The 23,059-nt window shown below is 37.7% G+C and overlaps 2 protein-coding genes across 3 annotated transcripts in view; both read right to left on the reverse strand.

The window, feature by feature from the left end:
• LOC139160210 (cholinesterase-like) overlaps window positions 1–23,059 on the reverse strand; it is a 116,195-nt gene that overhangs the window by 29,348 nt on the left and 63,788 nt on the right. The window contains exon 6 of one of the 2 annotated variants that reach the window (XM_070737849.1): window positions 2,044–2,371. The exons of the other annotated variant lie outside the window; for it this stretch is intronic. The gene's annotated coding sequence lies outside the window, so the exon portion shown is untranslated. Of the gene's footprint in view, window positions 1–2,043; window positions 2,372–23,059 lie in introns of those variants that run through there. 2 annotated transcript variants of the gene reach the window in all.
• On the reverse strand, window positions 1,629–17,427 carry LOC139160214 (cholinesterase-like). The gene is given in 6 exon segments (XM_070737859.1): window positions 1,629–2,439; window positions 2,531–2,579; window positions 8,484–8,638; window positions 10,233–10,402; window positions 10,404–11,752; window positions 17,261–17,427. Coding segments are annotated over 4 exon segments (1,674 nt in total). The 5' UTR covers window positions 11,727–11,752; window positions 17,261–17,427; the 3' UTR covers window positions 1,629–2,439; window positions 2,531–2,553.

Below are 23,059 nucleotides of genomic sequence, written 5' to 3' on the forward strand. Positions count from 1 at the left end.
CTTCCAATTCTTAGCAATTTTATTGATGGTTCAGCAATATGGAATCTTAGAATTCCACAGCCAATGGCCATTGATGTAAATTTCTGAGAAATTGACAAGATTTCAGAACATTGATTTAGAGGTAATATAACATTTTGGTGATATCCAGCAAATGGTACCATTTAGAAATGGACACGTTTGGAAACATTTAGAGGTAATGAAACGTTTTGGTGACCTGCCAGCAGATGATCACAGAGTTGGACCAAGTAAGTGCCTGGAGATAATTTTACATTGGATTCCTGTACTATGACTAGATCTGAAAGCCTATTAGCTTATTAGTCATTATTAGACAGCAAGGCAAGAGCTAAATCAAGATTTCATCAATTTATTAATTCACATAATTAAGTGTTGAAGCAAATTGACAAAAAGATAAAAAGTTTTATTGAGTTGCATTGAGGGAATTCCCTCTTCTCTTCCACAAAAGCATCGTGGTCTCAATCAATTAAAACTATGATTTGACAGGTCCATATGAGGATTAAAAAGCTTAAACAAATGTTCCAATCAGTAGGTTCAGAACTGCAGAAAAAACAATTGCTGCCAACCTGCCTTCCATTGAGGACCTGTATACTGCACGAATCAAAAAGAGGGCTGTGAAAATATTTACTGACCCCTCACATCCTGGACATAAACTGTTTCAACTCCTACCATCAAAACGTCACTACGGAGCACTGCAAACCACAACAACTAGACACAAGAACAGTTTTTTCCCGAAGGCCATCACTCCACTAAACAAATAATTCCCTCAACACTGTCAGACTTTTTACTAAATCTGCACTACTATTCTACTAGTTTTTCTCATCACTCCTATCATCCTTTTTCTCCCACTTAGGACTGCATGACTATAACTTGTTGCTTGTATCCTAAGATTTTTATTAATATTGATTGTTTCATTATTGCTTATTTTACCCCTATGACAATCATTAAGTGTTGTACCACATGATTCTTGACAAATATATATTTTTCTTTTATGTACGCTGAGAGCATATGCACCAAGACATATTCCTTGTGTGTCCAATCACACTTGGCCAATAAAATTCTATTCTATTCTATTCTATTAACAGCATTGATGGATATTAGAATTCCTGTCTTCTCACTCTAAGGTATCAGGTAAATATTGCTAGGCTAAGAAAGGGCATAATTTGGCTTGCAGCTTGGATTTTTTACAATAAGGTTTATGTTTTTAACTACATACCTTTAAACTATATTCTTGGAATTTACTATATAATTAGTAGTTGGGGTTTGCCAACAGGCTAATATATTTTTGTGCCCTTATTATGATAAACAAAATGCCCATTTCACTCTATGAATTAAAACATAAATTGCACTTATAAGATAAAATAACCCTGATTTTCACTTTTTCTGTGTACACACTGGCACACATTAAAAATGATATTTGGATACTGCAAAGCCTCCTCCTAGAAGGTAACAAAGTCACGGGAAGGTTGTGTATACCTTTCAGTTTAAGCCTCATTTTTAAAAAGTACTGTACAGTATATGCTTTTAAAGTAATGGAATATTACTGGACACAAAGAATGCATGATATTTACTGATATTTTTAGAGCACAAAAAATAAGACTAGAGAAGAAGAGAACAGAAGAGAACAATTCTTTATTGGCCAAGTATGACACACCAGGAAATTGTATCTGGTGCATAAGCTCTTAGTATACATACATACAAGCAACAAGTTATAAATCATATATAAATCACCATAAGATACATTGATCAGAAATCATAACACTTAGTGATAGTCATAAGATACTAAATAAGCAATTAACATAAATCAAACTGGTTTTTCCATATCAGGATATATTAAAATAATTTTTATTACAATACCTAGAATATCAAACCTGCCACTGTGAAAAGGACATGTGAGTCATTAGGTTATAGCAAAATTTCCTTTATTAATTTTCCTTTATTTTTTCATATTGCATGAAGTTTTCGGGTTGCTGTGAAAATAAAAGGATTTTTATCCTAAGAATTGAAACAGTATTTATTAAGAGATTCTTTTTGAGGGAGGGGGGTTAATTAAAAGCCTGTCTCAAATCAAGATCTTACAAATTACTCCTAGTAATTTATTATTTTAACAACAAAATGATGTGGGCTTTAGTTGTCTCCTTATTTGTCTTCCAATATTCCACCCGTCGGTCTCTGAAAGGACAATGAGTGTTTCTGGAAGGTTCTCTGGTGCAGCTTATCATTTCCCCAGGCTTTAAAGAGAAGTCTTGATTGATTCCTGAGAGAAATAAACACAGAACCGCTATTCTGAACGCAACAAAACTTTAGCTAGGTTTTCAAATGGTTCCTTTGAGATATGGATGCCATTTCCAAAGAGGTTCAACTTAAGAAGCAGTGCTTCATAGTAGGGCCAGTTCAAAGCAGTGGTTCCAGGAATGCTCCTCCCTGTAGTAAGGTAGAATAAGAGAATTTTATTTAGTTTTGTTTATTATATGTATGTTGCCTTTTTTTATTTTACCAAGCACTGTATTCCTACCTCCTGTCTTCTTCCTAAGCCAATTAAATAGAATCATCTTCAGACTTGTCTGCAGAACAGAGAAAAATGAAATATCAAGATAAGGTATACAGTATATTTTTTATCACTAAACAATCTGAAACTCAATGTACAATTCTGAAGATTCTATGAATCATGGCATAATATCTTGTTTCCCCCAAATAAGACATCTGCTGATAATAAGTCCAATAGGGCGTTTTTTTTAGGCGCAAATGTGGAAAAAAGACCAAATCCCATCGGAAAACCTAATTATTGAGAAAGTGTATAGATGCGCTGAAATGGATGAAATGACAAATGCAAGAATCAAAGAAACCAAAGAGATATGGCAAAAATGGCATGAATGGATCCGGAATGAAAACAAAATATATCAATATAGAGTATACATTTAAGAGATTTAAACATACTAGTATCATAGGCTTTATTAACTTATGGAAATGTATATGGTTTGCTTAAGATACAGAGATGTGATTTGTAATTTTAATATGCAAAATGAAACTGTATTGGATCTATAATAACAATTATATGAAATATTCTTTTTTTATCTTTTTTAAATAATTTTTTTTAAAGTAAAACAATACACAAATTCATTTCATCCAAGAAAATAGCAAGAATTAAAACAAAATTATTACAGGAGAAGAGGAGGATTTGGGCTGCCTGACTGAGAAACATATCAGCAATCGGCAAATTTAACTTGGATAAAAGATTGGATAATTCTTAAAAACAGACAAATAATAATATTAGAAGGATATGACCTACAGATCGGGTGGCACATATTCTTATCAGGTGGGAAACATACAGCACACTCCAACTTTCAATGACACCAAATTAGAGGTCCTTTATTAGAAAATTGAATTAAAATACAGAAGCAACATTACAGCAAAATGCCAAAATGGATTTCGGTCATAGAAGCAGTTATTTATCCAAATTTATTAAATTGAAAAACAATAATAACATACCAACATGAAAATCTTAAAGTGAAACAAAAATTCAAAGAGAAGGGTATAGAATTAGATTGGTGGCACTATCTACAAGTGCAATTTAGATACAATGAGGATAAAATACATTCAGAATTTCAGAACCTGCATGGATTAGATGATTAAATGATTCAGGATTAAACTGAACAAAAAATTATCTCCAAATTATCTACTTCAATATAAACTACATGAAGAAACTATGTTTCTTATTAAAAGGAACTATGTGAGCCTGGGCCCAAAAATTTGGTTACTCAATAAAATTGGCTGAATGGGAAAAAATCTGGGAAGAAAACAATAAACTAACCCTTGCAGTATCATATAAAGAAAATATATATACAGTAGTACCTCTAGATACGAGTTTAATTCATTCCAGAACGGAGCTCGTATGTCGATCAGCTCGTATCTGGAACAAATGGCTTTAGACTTTGTTTTTCCCTGCGGAGATAACCAGAAGCAAGGATTCTTGTGCCATCTAGTGGAAGCTCGGCTCGTATCCCGAATTTGAGCTCGGGTCTGGAACAGAAATTTCGCTCCCATCGTGGCTCGTATCTTGAAATACTCGCATGTGGAGCAGCTCGTATCTAGAGGTACTACTGTATAATGTTTTACAGATGGCATCTCCAGCCTGCATCATTGGTAAAAATGTTCCTGGACCCCTCCCCAAAGTGCTGGGGGTGTAAAAAGGAATAGAAATAAAAATAAAATTGAACAAATTATAGCACGAAACTTAGAACTAAAGCTGGGATTATTTTTATTAGGTATATTTAGGGAGAAAGTAACCAAAGAAGATAGATATTTGATACTATACATTATCACTGCGGCATAGAATTACCTACTCTCTGTTCTGCCTGACCAGGCTCAGGCGATAATTAACGGTCCAGGAAAGAAGGTCAGACACACACGTGCATTGCTAATCAGCAAACTTGTATTAAACATAAAAGAAAAGGCTAAAGAAAACTGTCCCTTATTTTCAGGAGTAACACATAGTTCGAGGCGAAAATTCAGCTAGATACAAAGTTCATGAAAAAGCAAACAAATACAAAATTCACGTAGCAGAAACGTTCCAGGAGTTCTCTGAATTTTCAAAGCACGAGAGCAGCAGCTAGTCCCAGAGTTTTCAACTCCCACTTGCCTGACAATGCTGAGTTGAAATCCAAAGGCACAGAGCAGAGGCCTCCAAAGCAGGAACCACAAAGCCACACAAACCACACAGATAAACATCCACAGTTTGCCTCTGCCTCTGTTCCCTTTCTGTTCCCTCATTATGAGAACCACACCCAGCCCTCATTCTGTGGACCACACCCAAACACAAGTGACACAATAATCACCGTTGATAATCCCTTAATTGGGCCCTACGTGACATTGCTCTACGGCTACGCATATTGATGATCTGTTCAGCATCCGAATTCAAAGAAGAGAGGCTGTCCGATGGGCTGCCTGCTAAATCCCCTGGGCTGTCTGCCAGTTCCTGTGGGCTGTCTGCCAACTCCTCGGAACCATCTGCCTCATCCTCTGGGCTGTCTGCCACGTTTTCCTGGCTGTCAGCCAGGCTTTCGCAATCACTCTGTGACGCATCTCTCACATATGTGGGGGCAACAGCTGGCCCAGGCCTGAACACAACACCCTCAAAATTGGAAAACAGACTTAATACTGTTCATGATTTTATTTATTTATTTATTACTTAGATTTGTATGCCGCCCCTCTCCGAAGATGATAATGATGGTTATGAAGATTTTGGAAGCAGCAGAAAAGAGTAAACTAACTATGCGATTAACTTGGAATACTAATATCAAATGACCTAAGTGCCGAAGCCCACTGTAACAATTTCGCCAAAAAGGCCTCAAACGTTGTTAACCTAATTGTACGTAGCTTCTCCTCCGGTAATCTCACACTTCTTACCAGAGCTTACATAACGTTCGCCAGACCCATCCTCGAATACAGCTCATCTGCTTGGAACCCATGACGCATCTCAAACATCAAAACCCTCAAAAATGTCCAAAGATACTTCACCAGAAGAGCCCTTCACTCCACCACTCGAACCAGAATACCCTATGAAACTAGACTTACAACCCTGAATCTTGAAAGCAAAGAACTATAATGCCTCAAACATGATCTAAGTATTGCCCACAAGATTATACAATGCAACGTCCTCCCAGTCAACGCCTACTTCAGCTTCAACCACAACAACACAAGAGCACACAACAGATTCAAACTTAATATTAACCGCTCCCAACTTGACTGTAAAAAATGTGACTTTAGTAATCGATTGTCAAAGTGTGGAACTCATTACCTGACTCTGTAGGGTCATCCCCTAACTCCTAGCATTTTACCTTGAGACTATCCACGGTTGACCTCTCCAGATTTCTAGGAGGTCAGTAAGGGGCATGCATAAGTGCACCAGCGTGCCTTCCGTCCCCTGTCCTATTTGTCTCTCCTACACTTCTTTTTTTTTTTAAATATACTTTATTAATAAATATAATGAAAAGGGAAAAGGAAATAAGGGAAGGAAAGGCGAGAAAGGAAATCTGGGGTAGGGCGGAAGAGAGAAAAGGGAGAGGGTACAAAGTCAAACAATTAAAGTGAAGAGTATAGTTATACATTGTGGTACATATAGATTATAATACATATATTTCTTAGAAGGAGTACTATATTTCTTAATCGTTGTATGTATACATTAAGTCAACTTTTTAACAGAGGTATTATATTTCCTAAACATTATAGACACACAATGAATAGCGAGTAAATAAGGAAAATGAAAAGTTTTCTAAAGTTAAATGTTATACTTCTTTGATATGTATAGCTAATAACAAGTTATTAGAAATATTTCTCCTACACTTCTTATATATCTCTTATTCCTTACCTATATCTTTTCTTCTATTCTCTCATTGATATATTGTATTCCTATATCTTTCCCTCTATCCTTCATTGATTCTTTCTACTATGAGTATGTCCTCTGTAACCTTCATCATGTTTTGGACAAAATAAATAAATAAAAAATAAAATAAAGAATTGCAGAACAAAAATGAAACAGACTTTTCCAAAACATGGGATAGATGGTACACTTGGTTAGAACAAAACCAAAACCAAATGAAATCTATTATGAAATAGCTTTTTTTAATAAAATATGGTACTACATTATATGACATAATTATTGTATTATACTAATTAATACCCTCCTATTTTCTGTACATTGATTAAGATTGAATATTGCAGAAAAAGAATGAAATAGCTGTTGAAATTGAAATGGGTGAACTAATTCATAGGTAAAAACAAATTTATAATGTTTAAAAATGTAAATAGTTAATATAATAGTGGTAAGATGCTGTCGAAGAAGAATGAACTTCCAATAAATAAATAAATAAATAAATAAATAAATAGATAGATAGATAGATAAATAAATAAGAAAGAAAGAAAGAAAGAAAGAAAGAAAGAAAGAAAGAAAGAAAGAAAGAAAGAAAGAAGAAAGAAATTTTCAGGAAAACACAGTATATATTTATTATATATAATAATGGTGCAGAGCTGAAGGGATTGGATACTGTAGCCTAGAGGATAATTCTCTGCCTTTCAAGGCAAAGTTGCAGGTTCAAGTTCCAGTCAGTATGGCTAGCAATAAAGCTGCCTTTTGCAGTTGACTGAGAGGGATTTTGTCAATGACAAGGGTGGTCAAATGTTGATCCAGATGTTTTGGTACTCATTATTGTTCTTCTTGTTATCTTTATGTGAACAACTACGATTTACATAGAGGGCATTACTAGAGACCAACTCTTTAGATGTTATGAAATGTGCTTGAGAAATTTACAAAATTTATCGCTAGCAGAACAAAATTGCCCAGTGCAAAATCAAATGAATATGCTTCAGCAAAGACTGGCAATAAAATCAATTCTTAGAGATTGCTCTATGAGAAAGAAAGGCTATCTCTACATTTGATATATGAATGATTTTTAAAAATATCTTTTTCATCAGCAACAACTCCTTTCCAAAGGCAGAACTAATAGAGACAATGATGAATCCGCATACAGACGGGAAGTTGAACAACTATCCTTGTGGTGTGACCAGAACAATCTAGAACTGAACACCTTCAAAACTGTAGAAATGGTGGTAGACTTTAAGAGAAACCCTTCCACCCTTCCACCTCTCACAATACTAGACAACACAGTATCAACAGTAGAGACCTTCAAATTTCAAGGTTCTATCATATCTCAAGACCTAAAATGGACACCTAACATCAAAAACATCACCAAAAAAGCACAACAAAGAATGTTCTTTCTGCACCAGCTCAGGAAGCTCAAACTGCCCAAGGAGCTGCTGATACAGTTCTACAGAGGAATCATTGAGTCTGTCATCTGCACCTCTATAACTGTCTGGTTTGGTGCTGCAACCCAACAGGACCGACTTCAGAGGATAATCAGAACTGCAGAAAAAACAATTGCTGCCAACCTGCCTTCCATTGAGGACCTGTATACTGCACGAGTCAAAAAGAGGGAGGAGAAAATATTTACTGACCCCTCACATCCTGGACACAAATTTTTTCAACTCCTACCCTCAAAACGTTGCTACAGAGCACTGCACACCAAAACAACTAGACATAAGAACAGTTTTTTTCCGAACGCCATCATTCTACTAAATAAATAATTCCCTCAACACTGTCAGACTTTCTACTAAATCTGCACTTCTATTCTACTAGTTTTTCTCATCATTCCTTTCACCCATTTCATCCCATGTTGACTGTATGACTGTAACTTGTTGCTTATATCCTAAGATTTTTATTAATATTGCTTCTTCATTGCTTATTTGACTCCTATGACAATCATTAAGTGTTGTACCACATGATTCTTGACAAATGTATATTTTATTTTATGTATGCTGAGAGCACATGCACCAAGACAAATTCCTTGTGTGTCCAATCACACTTGGCCAATAAAAATTCTATTCTATTCTATTCTATTAATAGCTGAACTTACCTGACTCTTCAGCCTTTGAAAAAAGGCTCTTTAAAAAACCACAGTGCTCTACCACCCTTTCCTGGAATGGCTCGGTATTAAGAAGGAAGAAATTATGCTCTGTGGCATTATAGAGTGGCCACTCATCCTTGGTGGCTGCTGACCCAGTGGGATTCCTGTGGAGAAAGAAAAGGACATTGATGGAAACTAATCAAGGAGAGAACCAACCTAGAAATAAGGAGAAATTTCCTGACAGTGAGAACAATTGATCAGTGGAACAGCTTGCCTTTAGAAGCTATGTGTGCTTCATCGCTGAAGAAGAGATTGGAGGGTCTCTTCTCCAGAATTGAATAAAGGAGGGGTGAAATTCAGCAGGTTTAGAAAGGGGCAAATGCAAAGGGGCGAGTACAAGTGCACTAGAGTGCCTTCCGTCCCCTGTCCTATTGCTCTCCTATATCTCCTATACCTTTCTTCTATTCCTATATCTCTTCTTCTATTCTTTCATTGATATGTTCTATTACTATACCTTCTTTTCTATTCTTTCTTAGATATATTTGACTATGAGTATCTCCTCTATAACCTTCATCATGTATTTTACTATGTGTATATAGATATATACCCACTAAAACCCTCATTGTGTATTGGACTAAATAAATAGATAGATAGATAGATAGATAGATAGATAGATAGATAGATAGATAGATAGATAGATAGATAGATAGATAGATAGATAGATAGATAAATTAAAATAAATTAAAATAAAATAAAATAAAATAAAATTAAAAATAAATAAATAAATAAAATTAAATTAAAAATAAATAAAATAAAAAATAAAATAAAAAAAAATAAAATAAAATAAAATAAAATAATTAAATTAAATTAAATTAAATTAAATTAAATTAAATTAAATTAAATTAAATTAAATTAAATTAAATTAAATTAAATTAAATTAAATTAAATTAAATTAAATTAAATTAAATTAAATTAAATTAAATTAAATTAAATTAAATTAAATTAAATTAAATTAAATTAAATTAAATTAAATTAATTAAATTAAATTAAATTAAATTAAATTAAATTAAATTAAATTAAATTAAATTAAATTAAATTAAATTAAATTAAATTAAATTAAATTAAATTAAATTAAATTAAATTAAATTAAATTAAATTAAATTAAATTAAATTAAATTAAATTAAATTAAATTAAATTAAATTAAATTAAATTAAATTAAATTAAATTAAATTAAATAGATTATGTGCACTTTGGAGAACCGGTAAATCACACCACTGACTGGGCCCTCCCCTCATTGCCCCTCCCACTCATTCTTTCTCTCCTCGGGCTCATACATGGAGAACAAACATAAGAAGGAGACAGGAAGCAGCCAGGTGGAATGCTGGAAGACTTGGCAGAAGTTTTCCGTCGGTTCTGTGGGTGTGTCTCAGTGGGAGGGTGTGTGTGACACCTCATCTTGCAGTGAGTGACATCAAGTTGGCCATGCCCACTCAGTCATATAACTCCCATCAAGTCACACCCACCAAGCCACGTCCACAGAACCAGCAGGGGAAACATTTGAATGTCACTCCTGCTTGTACAGGATTACAATTATGAGGCCTCAAGTAAGCGCCTTGCCTGGATTGAAAACAAGCAACATTCTATATTCATATTATTATTAAGGGCTGCATTACTTTAGATATAAAGTGCATTTGTTGAATGGCGAGGGTGGTGGTGACTTGCAATACAAATTTATAGAAATAAAGTAAACTGCTTACCCAGTTCTGGCAAACTCTACCCAGTAGTGCATCATGTTACGGCTCAGTCTGGCTTCAGCATCTGTGTATGTTTGATTGATAGATATCATTGATTCAATGGTCCCAAAAACAAAAGGAACCTCAGCACTATGAGATGGCCCAACCCATTCAGGCCAAATTGACCATGAAGGGCGATGCAGTGAATAAATAGGCAGATAAAGGACTCCCAGTTTTCCTGATATTTCCTGCAGCTTCCCTCAATGGGCATGCAATGATCCGATCTGTATAGAAGTGGGACAGAGCGGAGCGGAATTGTGCTGGGCCGTGTTGTCCTTCACTGTATCTCGATGCAATCGTCCGAATAAAATCTTCGGTTGCATTGGGCACCAACAGCCGTATCCCTTTCATAAACTGCTCCTTATTGATGAGATTGTCGGTGATGTTGGAGAAAATATAGGGGATATATGTGGCTGCTTCATCAGAGGTTGCACCTATGAGGACTGGTTTGACCTGAATTTGCCCCTCCTCCATGAGCTTTTCTGGTTCACCAAGCAAAAACTCCCCATCTATGGTTGGCCGGAAGGGAAAATTCAAAAGGAAGCCACCTTTGAGGAACAAAGCTATTTCATGCTGAATAAATTCGGAAACATTTTTGGTTTGCAGACAATGGACTATGCTGATATTATTGTCCTGGGAGCAACCCAGCAAGTGAACAAATTCCAAAGCTAACCATTTGGCTTCCTCAGGAGACCTCCAAGCCCAGAAAGCATTGGCTGTTCCACTCTGGATCACCGCTTGGGCAAAAAGGTCCTGGCTTTTTGGTGCAAGAAGGTGGAAATTCACAGAACATCCTCCAGCACTTTGGCCAAAAATGGTCACCCGAGAAGGATCTCCCCCAAGGACACCTGCATTCTCTTTTATCCACTTCAGGGCCAGCTGTTGGTCCCATAAGCCTAAGTTCCCTGGAGCAGCTGGTGGCAAGTACAGAAAGCCCAGGGCTCCCAAGCGATAATTGATGGTGACCACAATGACGTTCTCAGTGGCAGCCAAATGTGTCCCATTGAAGATGTCCACCGAAGACGTGCCCATTAAATATCCCCCTCCATGTATCCAGACCAAAACTGGCACTGGTGAAGAAGGTTGTGGGTGTGGCACCCAGATGTTGAGGGAAAGACAATCTTCTGACTGTGGTGTTTTAGGAGACCATGTCTCTGCTTCAGGGACATCCTGGAAAATAAATTGAGGACAGGAATTGCCAAAGCTGGTGGCTTCTAATGTTTGATTCCATGGCTGATGTGGGAGAGGTTTCTGAAAACGCAACTTCCCCAGGGGAGGCTCAGCATAAGGAACGCCTAGGTAGGCTGTCATAGATCCAAGGCCAGACAGGAACTGTTTGCCCTTAATAGGGCCACTGCTGGTTATGACCACTGTGTCCTCATTAGAGGCAGAACTGGAGGCTAATGGAAAGAGGATGAGGAGGCAGCAGAAGCGAAACAGGCATAGCAGACAAGACATTGCAACAGTAGGACGAGTCGGTGGACCTGGAAATAATTACAACCGATATGAAATTATTCAAATAATAATAATAATAATAATAATTTATTGGATTTGTATGCCGCCCCCTCTCCATAGACTCTGTATACTGTATAAGTCCATTTTATGCCAATTCATGCTTACTTTATTGTGATGGTAGAGCAACTTTTTTGTTGAGGACATCAGTGGTGAGCAGGGAATGACTTGGTCAACTTTGCCCTTCTCCATGATATATGAAGAACTTTCTAGACAAACCACTTAGAACTTTTGATCACTGATCCCCTTGCTCAGTGAATGGAAAGTTTTACACAGAATTGCTAGTACATCTTCTCCAAGGTTTCCAATACAGTGTTGTTATATATTATCTGTGTTCTAATTTTCTAACTTATTCCAGAATCCTATTCTGGAAAATTATGTTTAAGACTAAAATAACTTGGGGGGAAATAACAATGCTGCTACCCTACAAAAAGACCTTGACTATTTGTCAGAATGGTCAAACAATTGGCAACTTCAAATCTCAACCAACACCTGTGTGTGTGTGTGTGTGTGTGTGTGTGAGAGAGAGAGAGAGAGAGAGAGAGAGAGGCAGAAGAAAGAGGAAAGGAGAGAGAAAGGAAAGAAGGAAGGAAGGAAAGAAGGAAGGAAGGAAGGAAGGAAGGAAGGAAGGAAGGAAGGAAGACTTATGACCACAATTGAGCCCAAAATTTGGTTGATAAGCAGGAGCATTAAATAAGTTTCACCACATTTTACGAGTTGGCCCTGACCACCTGGTCACCTGACCACCTAGCAAGCCCAATGAGTCACCTAACCACCAAGATGTGTGGACTTCCTTCCAGTCCCAGAATTTTGGGAGTTGAAGTCCCCACATTTTAAAGTCACCAAGGTTGAGAAATAATATTACAAAAAGTCAGGTACAATTGAAAAGATAAAAAAGCACGCTTTAAACTTCTGTCTCTAAACCCAGTAACTCAGGTTTTTTAAATAAATATATATATATATATATATATATATATATATATATATATATATATATATATATATTTTCATTAGACAAACAAAAACGGACAACATTCAACATTCAAAGAGCTACCATTGCTCCGCTTATCATAGAAGTCTAACTAATAGGAAAAAAAACCCTAACTATAACCAGATCGATTCAGAAATATAACACTCACACTCTATATTCTTATTAAATTTAGCTCTGTTGTTTATACGTTATAGTTTATATAACTTTAATTAATTTTCTTATCTATAAAATATAAACTACCTAATCTAGTAATAAAATATAAAAAGATAACACTTTAATATTTGTAATATTGCAAAAATACTCTGTGTTTATATTATTTTTAAACTATTACATTCTATCTATTGCTATCATGTTATTAATTAATTAATTAATATTCACTTATTTAATATAACTAAAGAAAAAAACACATTGTCATATTAATTTCTAAATATTCTTTCATATATACATACAATTAACCTTCTAATTAATAAGTTCAAATAATTATAAATCCTTACTTATATAGTTTTACCACCATTTATATATTTTGTCCCATATTTTATAAAATTCTGTTTCGACTTGATTATTCAAACGTTTTGTCATCATATCTAGTTCTGCACATTCCATAATTTTTTTTTAAATACTTCTACATCTTTTGGTATTTCCTTTTCTTTCCATTTCTGTGCGAATGTAATTCTTGCCGCAACTAATATATGTATTATTAAATAATAAATTTCTTTTTTATACTTCGTATTTGAGATACCCAGTAGGAAGAATTCAGGATGTATGTATGTTTTTTTAATCGTTTCCTTTGTTATTTCTTTTATCCATTTCTCTACTTTATTCCAATATTTCTTGGCTTCAGAGCATGTCTACCATGCGTGAAAATATGTGCCGGTTTCTTTTTTACATTTCCAACGGATGGGCGAAACAGTAGGAAACATTTTAGAAATCCTATATGGTGGGAGATGCCATCTGTAAAACATCTTAATTTGATTTTCTTTAAAGGAAACTGATCTTGTTATTTTCCAATTATATACCCATATCTTTTCCCATGTTTCTAAATTTATCTCTTTGGCAAAGTTTTTGCACCAACTGATCATATTGTCTTTCAATATCCAACCTATCGTTCTATAATTTATTAAATATTTATATACATTTCCAATTAATTTGGCTTGATTTTGAATTAATAATTTACTTAATATATTATTTTCTTTTCTGAAAATATAGGTTTTAATATCCATTTGATATCTAGAGCTAATCTGGATATATTGCCACCAATCCAAGTCAATACCTAACTCTTGTAATTCTTGTTTTGTTCTTAGTTTTAGTCCCTATATTTCCAAATCTTTCCTTCTTTTATGAAATTCGGGTGAGAAATGGCTTCAATAGGTGAAATCCATGCTGGCATTACTAAAAAAAACCACTAACTCAGGTTTTTAATCACCATGGGATTTCCTATTTTCTTTCACACAAAGGCTAGCCTCAGAAATATTTTTTACAAGTACATTCCCCTAACTCAGAGGTGCCCATGGGCCATGGGCCATTACCAAGCCTTGAGCCTTTTGGATCTGGGCTGTGGAGGTGGCAAGTGAGTGTGTGAGCATACACACTGTGGAGGTGGCAAGTGAGTGTGTGAGCATACACACATTCCCCACTCACGCAAACAGCAAGCCTGTGTGCCTGCCACACAAACAGATTACCTTCTACACTCCACCCTACCCCAGCAGTCCACAGATGAAAAGGTTGGGGAACTCTTTTCTAACCATAATATTATAATACACCCTTGTTCTCTATGTATCAAACTCTAGCAGGCATTTCCTATTATGGCTGAAGAAAGTGTTGTCTCTTTATGTATGTTTAGCCTGGAATAGAACAAACTAGCCTAAATAGAATTAACCACCCAAAAGAAAAGCAAGAAATTCTAGTCCCTTTCCTAAAAATCATCTAAATCTCTGGAAAAAAATGTTATTCAAAAATTCTGCAGACTTACTCACTTGTCAGATTTAACAGGACTATTCGTTATTCAAAAGAAAGAAGAAAGCAGCTTGAGAGTTGACCGGGCTGTATCCTGATCACACACAAAAAAAGATCCGGAAAAGAGCAACTTTATATATTCCGGGAAGATCCATTGACCAACTGGTTTCTGTCCACAAGGGGGGAGGAAGCTGCAAATGTTGGCAAAAGGCTCCAATATCAAAGACATGAAAAAACAGAGAACTTCCTTCAAATGGGGTGAGGGAACTCTAGAGGGAAGGACAGTCACTATCTCTGGTAGGCAGCCTTGAAACTAACCATTACAACATCTGTCCATATTTAAAAGGAACTAAAGAACCTGACTCACAGCTAAGTTTAGATCAACTGGTTTCTGTCCCACAAGAAATATTTGGTCCAGAACTAATTCCAACATGGAAGGTCTTTTATTTGCTCCTTGGACTCCTTGTCTTTGCACTTTTATCAGCCTTTTATTTCCAGAAATCAGGCTCTGGATTAAATGGTACTCCAGACAAAAAACGAGAAGAGTATCTTGCTTTTAGACATGATAACAGCTGTCTAGCAAGGTGAGTTATGAGCTATTTTTAAATCATCAGAAATTTAATTTCTTACATGGTAAAAATGAAAAGTCAACGAATACAAGGAGCAAATAAAGGATCTTCATGTTGGGATTGGTCCTGGACTAAATCTTTCTTGTGGGACAGAAACTAGCTCTCAACCCTGCTGTATCTCCTTCAGAAGTATCTTATATATCTTAGAAGTATTTTATATATCTTTTCTCCCATCCATATATCCTTCCTCTACTCTTCATTGATGTATTATATTCTCATATCTCTTCTTCTATCCCTTCCCTGATATTTACTACTACTGTACACGTTTTTATTCTCCTTAACTTTCAATTTGTATTGGACAAAATAAATAAATAAATAAATACATACATACATACATACATAAATAAATTAATAAATAATAATAAATAAATAAATAATAAATAAATAAATAAATAAAAATTAAAATAAAATAAACAAACAAATAAAAAACCCACCCTGTTTTGCCTCAGAGAATTTCAAAATAAAATACTGTACTGTGTGTCTATAACAGTGAGCTCATAATAGGGCAACTCTATCAATATCAAAATGCCACTTAAATAGTTGAGCTAGTTTCAAACTAGATTTTGATTTTCTTTCTCTCTTCCTTACTCCCATTCTTTTTCTTTATCTTTTCCTTCCTCTCTTTTTTCTATCTGTTTCTCTCTCTTCCTCTCTTCCTCTCTCTCTCCTTCCCTCTCACTCTTTCCCTCTCGGCTTCTGGGCAGGTTTGGAAAACTCTGAGTTGATGATGATTTTTAAGTGAGCGATTGCTCACTGCTCAGCTTAGAGGGAACTATGATTAACACCCTTGAAAATGTCCAAAAATATTTCACCAGAAGAGCCCTTCACTCCTCCACTCGAAATAGAATACCCTATGAGACTAGACTTTCAATCCTAGGCCTAGAAAGTTTAGAACTAAGACGCCTTAAATAAGATCTAAATATTGCCCACAAGATCATATGCTGCAACATCCTGCCTGTCGGTGACTACTTCAGCTTCAACCACAACAACACAAAAGCACACAACAGATTTAAACTTAATATTAACCGCTCCAAACTTGACTGTAAAAAATACGACTTCAGTAACCGAGTTGTTAAAGCGTGGAACTCCATAGTGTCATCCCCAAACCCCCAACACTTTACCCTTAGATTATCTACGGTTGACCTATCCAGATTCCTAAGAGGTCAGTAAGGGGCGAGTACTAGAGTGCCTTCTGTCCCCTGTCCTATTGCTCTCCTATATCTCCTATTCCTTTCTTCTATTCCTATATCTCTTCTTCTATTCTTTCATTGATATGTTCTATTACTATACCTTCTTTTCTATTATTTCTTAGATATATTTTACTATGAGTATCTCCTCTATAACCTTCATCATGTATTTTACTATGTGTATATAGATATATACCCACTAAAACCCTCATTGTGTATTGGACTAAATAAATAAATAAATAAATAAATAAAAATAAAACAATTGGACGGGGACGGAAGGCACGCTGGTGCACTTATGCACGCCCCTTACTGGCCTCTTAGGAACCTGGAGAGGTCAATCGTGGTCAATTTATTGCTGCAAACACTTCAATTACACATGAAAAAGAGAACCACGAACACCCAAGAATATCAGAGCTTCAACCCCTGCCCCCTAAAACCTTCTCAATGACTGTGAAATCAATTAAAGGAACAGGGTGGAGATTTCTGAACAGAAGTTTGCATAAAACCTCTCTCTCTACCGTAAAGTCGAGGAATGCACAAAGGGAGGTCGAATATTATACTGATGCGGAAGCCGTTCCAACTTTTTCAGCCCAACAATAGCATGACGAGGATGGAAAAAATCTGCAAGTAATTCAGTCAGAAACATTTCCTACCTTAAAAGCCACAAACACAGCTTCTCACTTTAAAAGAAGGGGGGAAAGGAGGGTCAACCTTTGTTACCTTGGAAAGGGGTTGTACTGGTGGGAGACAGCACAGGGGTCCCTGATAGCAAGGGCTGTGACGAATTTGTGGATTACCCCTGCCAGGAAGACTGTCAGAGCAATCCTTGCCTCTCTGCTGATCCTGGGCAGGATCCTCAATTCAAAGCACTCGGAACTGACGTTTCCCTGTTCCTTAAACTTAGCAGACCGTTCACTTTCCCTCCCAGATTGCAGAGTGCCTGGGTGCAGCTTTAAGAGGGAGGGAGAAGGAGGGTGTGTGTGTGTATGCACACTTGTGGGCTCAGGTGGTGGTGGGAGATTTAAAAGACTGTTGTGTAGCTTCTAATCCAGCATGGAGCCTTCCACCGTGCCTCCAGGCATCCTGCAAATGGGCTGCTGCCCCCTCCCCTCAGCTAGCTCTCTGCCCAAATTTTGTGGCTACTCCTCGTAAATCCCCGGGGTGCGAAGACTTGCTGAGGGGAGAGGGCAGCCCGTTTGCAGGGTGCCTGGAGGCACAGGGGAGGGCTCTGTGGATTAGAAGTTTCACTTGAAGTTATTTAGCTCCCACCACCACCACCACCCAAGCCCTCGTGTGTGCCTGCACACACACTCTCCTTCTCCCTCCCTCTTAACATTGCACCAGGGCACCCTGCAACCTTGGAGGGAAAGTGGGATGGTATGCTAAGTTTAAAAAGCAGGGAAAAGTGGCCTCCGAGGGCTTTGAATGTTTGTAGGGCGCCTGGAGGCACAGGGGAAGGCTCCGTGCTGGATTAAAAGCTTCACGACAAAGTCTTTTAAACCATACACACACACACACACACACACTTCCTCCCTCCATTCTCTCCTAGTCACACCTGCCTGGTACTTGGGAAGTGCTGCATGGAAGTTTCTTCTTGCCTGCAAGAAGTGAAACAGTGACGAGATGGCGCCACGGGGACAGGGGCAGGGTCCTGCCTATCTCTACAACTCCTGCAGTTGCTCCTCCAGTGCTGGGACTCCCCTGTTGGTCCTGCACTCACAGGGGCTTCATGGCTTGGGCTCCTTCTTTCCTTTCCCTTCCTTCTCTTTTTATCTGCTTTGCCTTACTCTCCTTCTTTCCTTTCCTCCTTTTCTTTCCTCCTTTCTTATTATTAATTTCTTATTATTTCTTATTATTATCTTCCTTTCTTTCTTATTAAGGGGCGTACATAAATGCACTAGTGTGCCTTTCGTCCCCCGTCCAATTGTCTTTCTTTTATCTCATATATCATATATATTTTCTTCCTTTCATATATCTTCTCCTCTATTTTTATATTTTTTTTCTTTATATATATATTACCTCATGTCTATTCTCTTCTATATGTATTGTGTATTGGACAAAATAAATAAATAAATAAATAAATAAATAAATAAATAAATAAATAAATAAATAAATAAATAAATAAATAAATAAATAAATAAATAAATAAATAAATAAATAAATAAATAAATAAATAAATAAAAATTATCTCTATCTCCCTTTTTTCCTTTCTATTTTCTCAGCGGAGAAGAAAGTTTCTGGTGACCCTGCTGGCCCTTTGGCTCCAGGGGGCAGCATCGGGGCAGAACGTGTGGATGGGGCAGCAAGGGACTGAAGTGCCAGAAGTGGGGGGCCAACCAGGGTTTCTCCCACTGCCCCTCCCCTCGTGCCTCCCCTAACCCTACACCAATCCACGTACAATTAAGCCAGCAAAGAGAGGATTTACTTCACAAGCCTGTTACAGTGCATTCTGCTCACTGAGTATCCTCACTGCTCACTGAGTATGCTCACCATGAACCTGGAAGTTCTATGGTCGCTGCCTGGCATGCCCAGCGACATGGTTCTGCCTGCCACCTGTGGCACGTGTGCTATAAATTCACCATCACAGCCCTGTTTGTTTGTTTGTTTGTTTGTTTGTTTGTTGGTTTGTTTGTTGGTTGGTTGGTTGGTTGGTTGGTTGGTTGATTGATTGATTGATTGATTGATTGGATTTGTATGCCGCCCCTCTCCGTGGACTCAGGGTGGCTAACAGCAGTGATAAAAACAATATGTAGCAATCCAATAATAAAACAACTAAAAAACCCTTATGATAAAAACCAGACATACATACTGACATACCATGCATAAACTGTAGAGGCCCAGGGGGAAAGAATATCTCAGTTCCCCCATGCCTGACGGCAGAGGTGGGTTTTAAGGAGCTTATGAAAGGCGAGGAAGGTGGGGGCAATTCTGATCTCTGGGGGGAGTTGGTTCCAGAGGGCCGGGGCCGCCAAAGAGAAGGCTCTTCCCCTGGGTCCCGCCAAACGACATTGTTTAGTTGACGGGACCCGGAGAAGGCCCACTCTGTGGGGCCTAACTGATCAGTGGGATTCGTGCGGCAGAAGGCGGTCCCGGAGATAATCTAGTCCGGTGCCATGAAGGGCCTAGGGAGTTGGGCAGCATAGAAATATAAATAAATAAGTAAATAAAATCTGCAATTCACCCATTATGAATAATGCCAGTTAACGAGATCTATAAGACCTGAAACTCCATTTTGATGGGCAAAGAGTGGATGAAACTGAGATCTCCTCTAATAATTTGGAATCTATTGTTGTGAGCCACGCCGAGTCTTCGTAGAGGGGCGGCATCCAAATCTAATAAATTATTATAAATTATTATTATTAATCTGGAGACAAAAATCACTTTTTCCCTGGCTTCTCTGGGAAACCCAAAATCAGGTAAGTCTGGAAATTGTTGTAGACTCATTGGAAGACAAAGGACTTTGTTTAGCTGTCCTAATTAACTTGACAAAGTGTGTTAGTCAATTGTTGTTCTTGTATATGGAACTTCTGTACATTAATCACTTTTTGGCTGTGTGAGGTGCATTGACATCATACTCAGCAAAAACCCTTTGTTCTTTTTCCAGTTCTTCGTGTAGGTGCACAAACACAAAGTGTTCCCAGACTCTGATCATCAGAGTTTAATTATAGCAACTTTAAAATCCTCACCATCCCTATTTCTATAACTACCTCTCAGCTAACTATTCTACGGGCAACTTCAAGCACCAATTCATGACTGAGGACTGTAACTAAGGGATAACGTGGTCTCCTATCCCACTTGGGCAAAAATTACTTTCTAACTTGGAGGCTGGCTTTGTAAAACCAGTTACCCAATTGTATCAGACTGGCTGTTTGAAGAACCTGAATGAACTGTCACTTCCTCTTGCGAAGACTATAAACTTGCTTCTACCAAAAATATCTAAAAGTTCTAAAAGATGGATGAAGATGAAGATATGAGTATAGATCGAAGTAAGAGAGACCACTCCTTGCCAGCCATTAAAGGAAAGAAAGGTAATAACTAACAGCTACTTATTTTTCTTTATTTTGCATATTGCCACTCCGTTGTTTTTTTTAAAGGGATGTTAAGAAAAAGATGAAAGTGAATCTAGTCCCTAATGTTCTTGGGGTGGGAGGTTACATTTGTTAAATGTCATTTCTGTTTAACAGAGAATGCTTTCCTTGATTATCTACACATCCTTTAAGTTCTTTCTGTGTATTTAGCAATTATGAGATGGAGGGAGAGAATGAAATTGGTCCAATTGTTAAGGCACCGGACTATGAACCCAGAGTCATCTGGTGAAGACTCCTAGCCTTCACCAGACTAGGAGTCTTGGTGGATAACCAACTAAACATGAGCCAGCAATGTGCAGCAGCAGCTAAAAAAGCCAACACAATCTTAAACTGCATCAACAGGGGGATACACTCCACGACTAGGGAGGTATTAATACCACTCTATAATGCCCTGGTCAGATCACACCTGGAGTATTGCATTCAGTTCTGGTCACCATGCTTCAAAAGAGACATAGAAATTCTGGCAAGGGTACGAGAGAATGAGTTTGGTCTAGTGGTTAGGACTACAATGAATTCTAGTTCTGCCTTAGCCATAAAAACCAGCTAGGGATTTTGGGCTGGTCACTTTCTCTCAGCCTAAGTCACCACACAGAGTTGTTGTGGGGAAAATAGAAGGAGGAGGGATTATTATATATGTTCATCTGGTGTTGAGTTGTTTATAAAAATAATAAAGGCAGGATATGAAATCAATGTATAAATTACATCCAGAAGCTAGAGACTAAATAGAGAGGTTGGTTTATATAAATTGGTTTGATGAATAAATCAATCATATTTGAGGCAATTTAACCCTAGACAAGAGGCAAGGTGACTCAAGGGCTCAATGATGCTGGAGATGATCTCAGTTCTGGTAGTTTGAGCCCTAGCATTGTGTGACAGAGTGAACTCGCTTCAGCTTCTGTCCACCTAATTGTTTGAAAGCTTGTTCTTTGCAGGTAAGAAAATGGGTACCACTTCAGTGGGAGACAAGTCGGTGCTCTGCGCAAGCAGGCAGTTTCCTGAGAGCTCTGAACCTTTCTGATTGCGGTGCCCACCCAAGGGGCCTTAGGTGACATTGCAGGAAGATCTTCTTTTCTTTCTCTCTGGTATGAAGCCAGTTTGCCCTCCTGTGACACACCTTGCATATTCTTACTAGGGTTGGTGCCTTGGCAAGCCTAACTACTCAGAAACCACCCTCGGTGTCAGCACTGGTGAGCTGAGCTGTTATTTAGCTCAGCTGAGGCACGGCAATCTGCTCAGGCACGCAAATCAGCTGAGCTAAAAAACAAGGGAATATAGGACAGGGAATGGTGGGAGCGGGAGGGCCGGGCCAGCCAGAAGTTGCATTTGCTGATTCTACTTAACTACTCAAAATTTCTGCTTCCAGTTCATCTGAACTGGTCCAAACTAGCTGAATAGCACCTCTGAATAAGTGGCTTGGGTGCAGTTCTAAAACTGGAACACCACTCAAACACCATAGGCATTGACAAATTTGCCATTAGTCAATTCCTGAAGGCAACTTTACTTGGAACAGTTTCCATCCTGCGACAAGGAAATAAAAGAAGAATGGAATGGGATGGGATGGGATGGAAGGGAATGGGATGGGATGGAAGGGGATGGGATGGGATGGAAAGGGATGGGATGGGATGGGATGAAATTCTTTATTAGCCAAGTGTGGTTGGACACACGAGGAATTTGTCTTCAGTGCATATGCTCTCAGTGCACATAAAAGAAAAGATCCATTTGACAAGAATCATTTATTTTATTTATTTATTTATTTATTAGATTTGTATGGCACCCCTCTCCAAAGATTCAGGGCAGCGATTACAACATTTAATTATTGTCATGGGGTCAAATAAGCAATCAGGGGGAAAAAATCAATATTAATAAAACAGTAGAAACACACGAAGAATCACAATAAAGATTGTGGCGCCCACAAACCAGCATCGAGTAAATCAGATCGATGATGTCACCAGCAGGTTGTTACCAGTTTGGGCAATCTGATCCAAACCAGGAGGAACCGATCCCTGATAAATGTATACTCAGAGAGAGCTCCATTTTTGGGGTGGGGTGGAGCTCCATTTTTGCTACCCCTCTGCCCCCCCCCCCCAGGCAGTAGCACACCCCTGGGCATATAGTCTTGGAAATAGGAATCAGGCCAAAAGCCATCATGTGGAGTTAGAGGCTTTGGCCTGCCATAGTAGCACAATATTAGGAGAATTGAGAAGGGTAGTGAATGAGAGGGAAGTTACTAGCCACAACAAATTCCTTTCTTAGAGTCCAAGGTCATCTTTCATTCTGCATTAACTGAACAAAAGAAGAAGTCGGTGGAATCCCTGCACTAGGACTGGTCCTGGTGATAAACTTGTGGGTGTGGGGATGTGGGGTGAACGTTAACCTGGGTGGGCTACTGGAAAGGAGTTAGTATCAGAATGGCAATAGCGTGACCAACATG

Source organism: Erythrolamprus reginae, chromosome 2 (genome assembly GCF_031021105.1).
Source record: "Erythrolamprus reginae isolate rEryReg1 chromosome 2, rEryReg1.hap1, whole genome shotgun sequence".
Taxonomy (NCBI): Eukaryota; Metazoa; Chordata; class Lepidosauria; order Squamata; family Dipsadidae; genus Erythrolamprus; species Erythrolamprus reginae.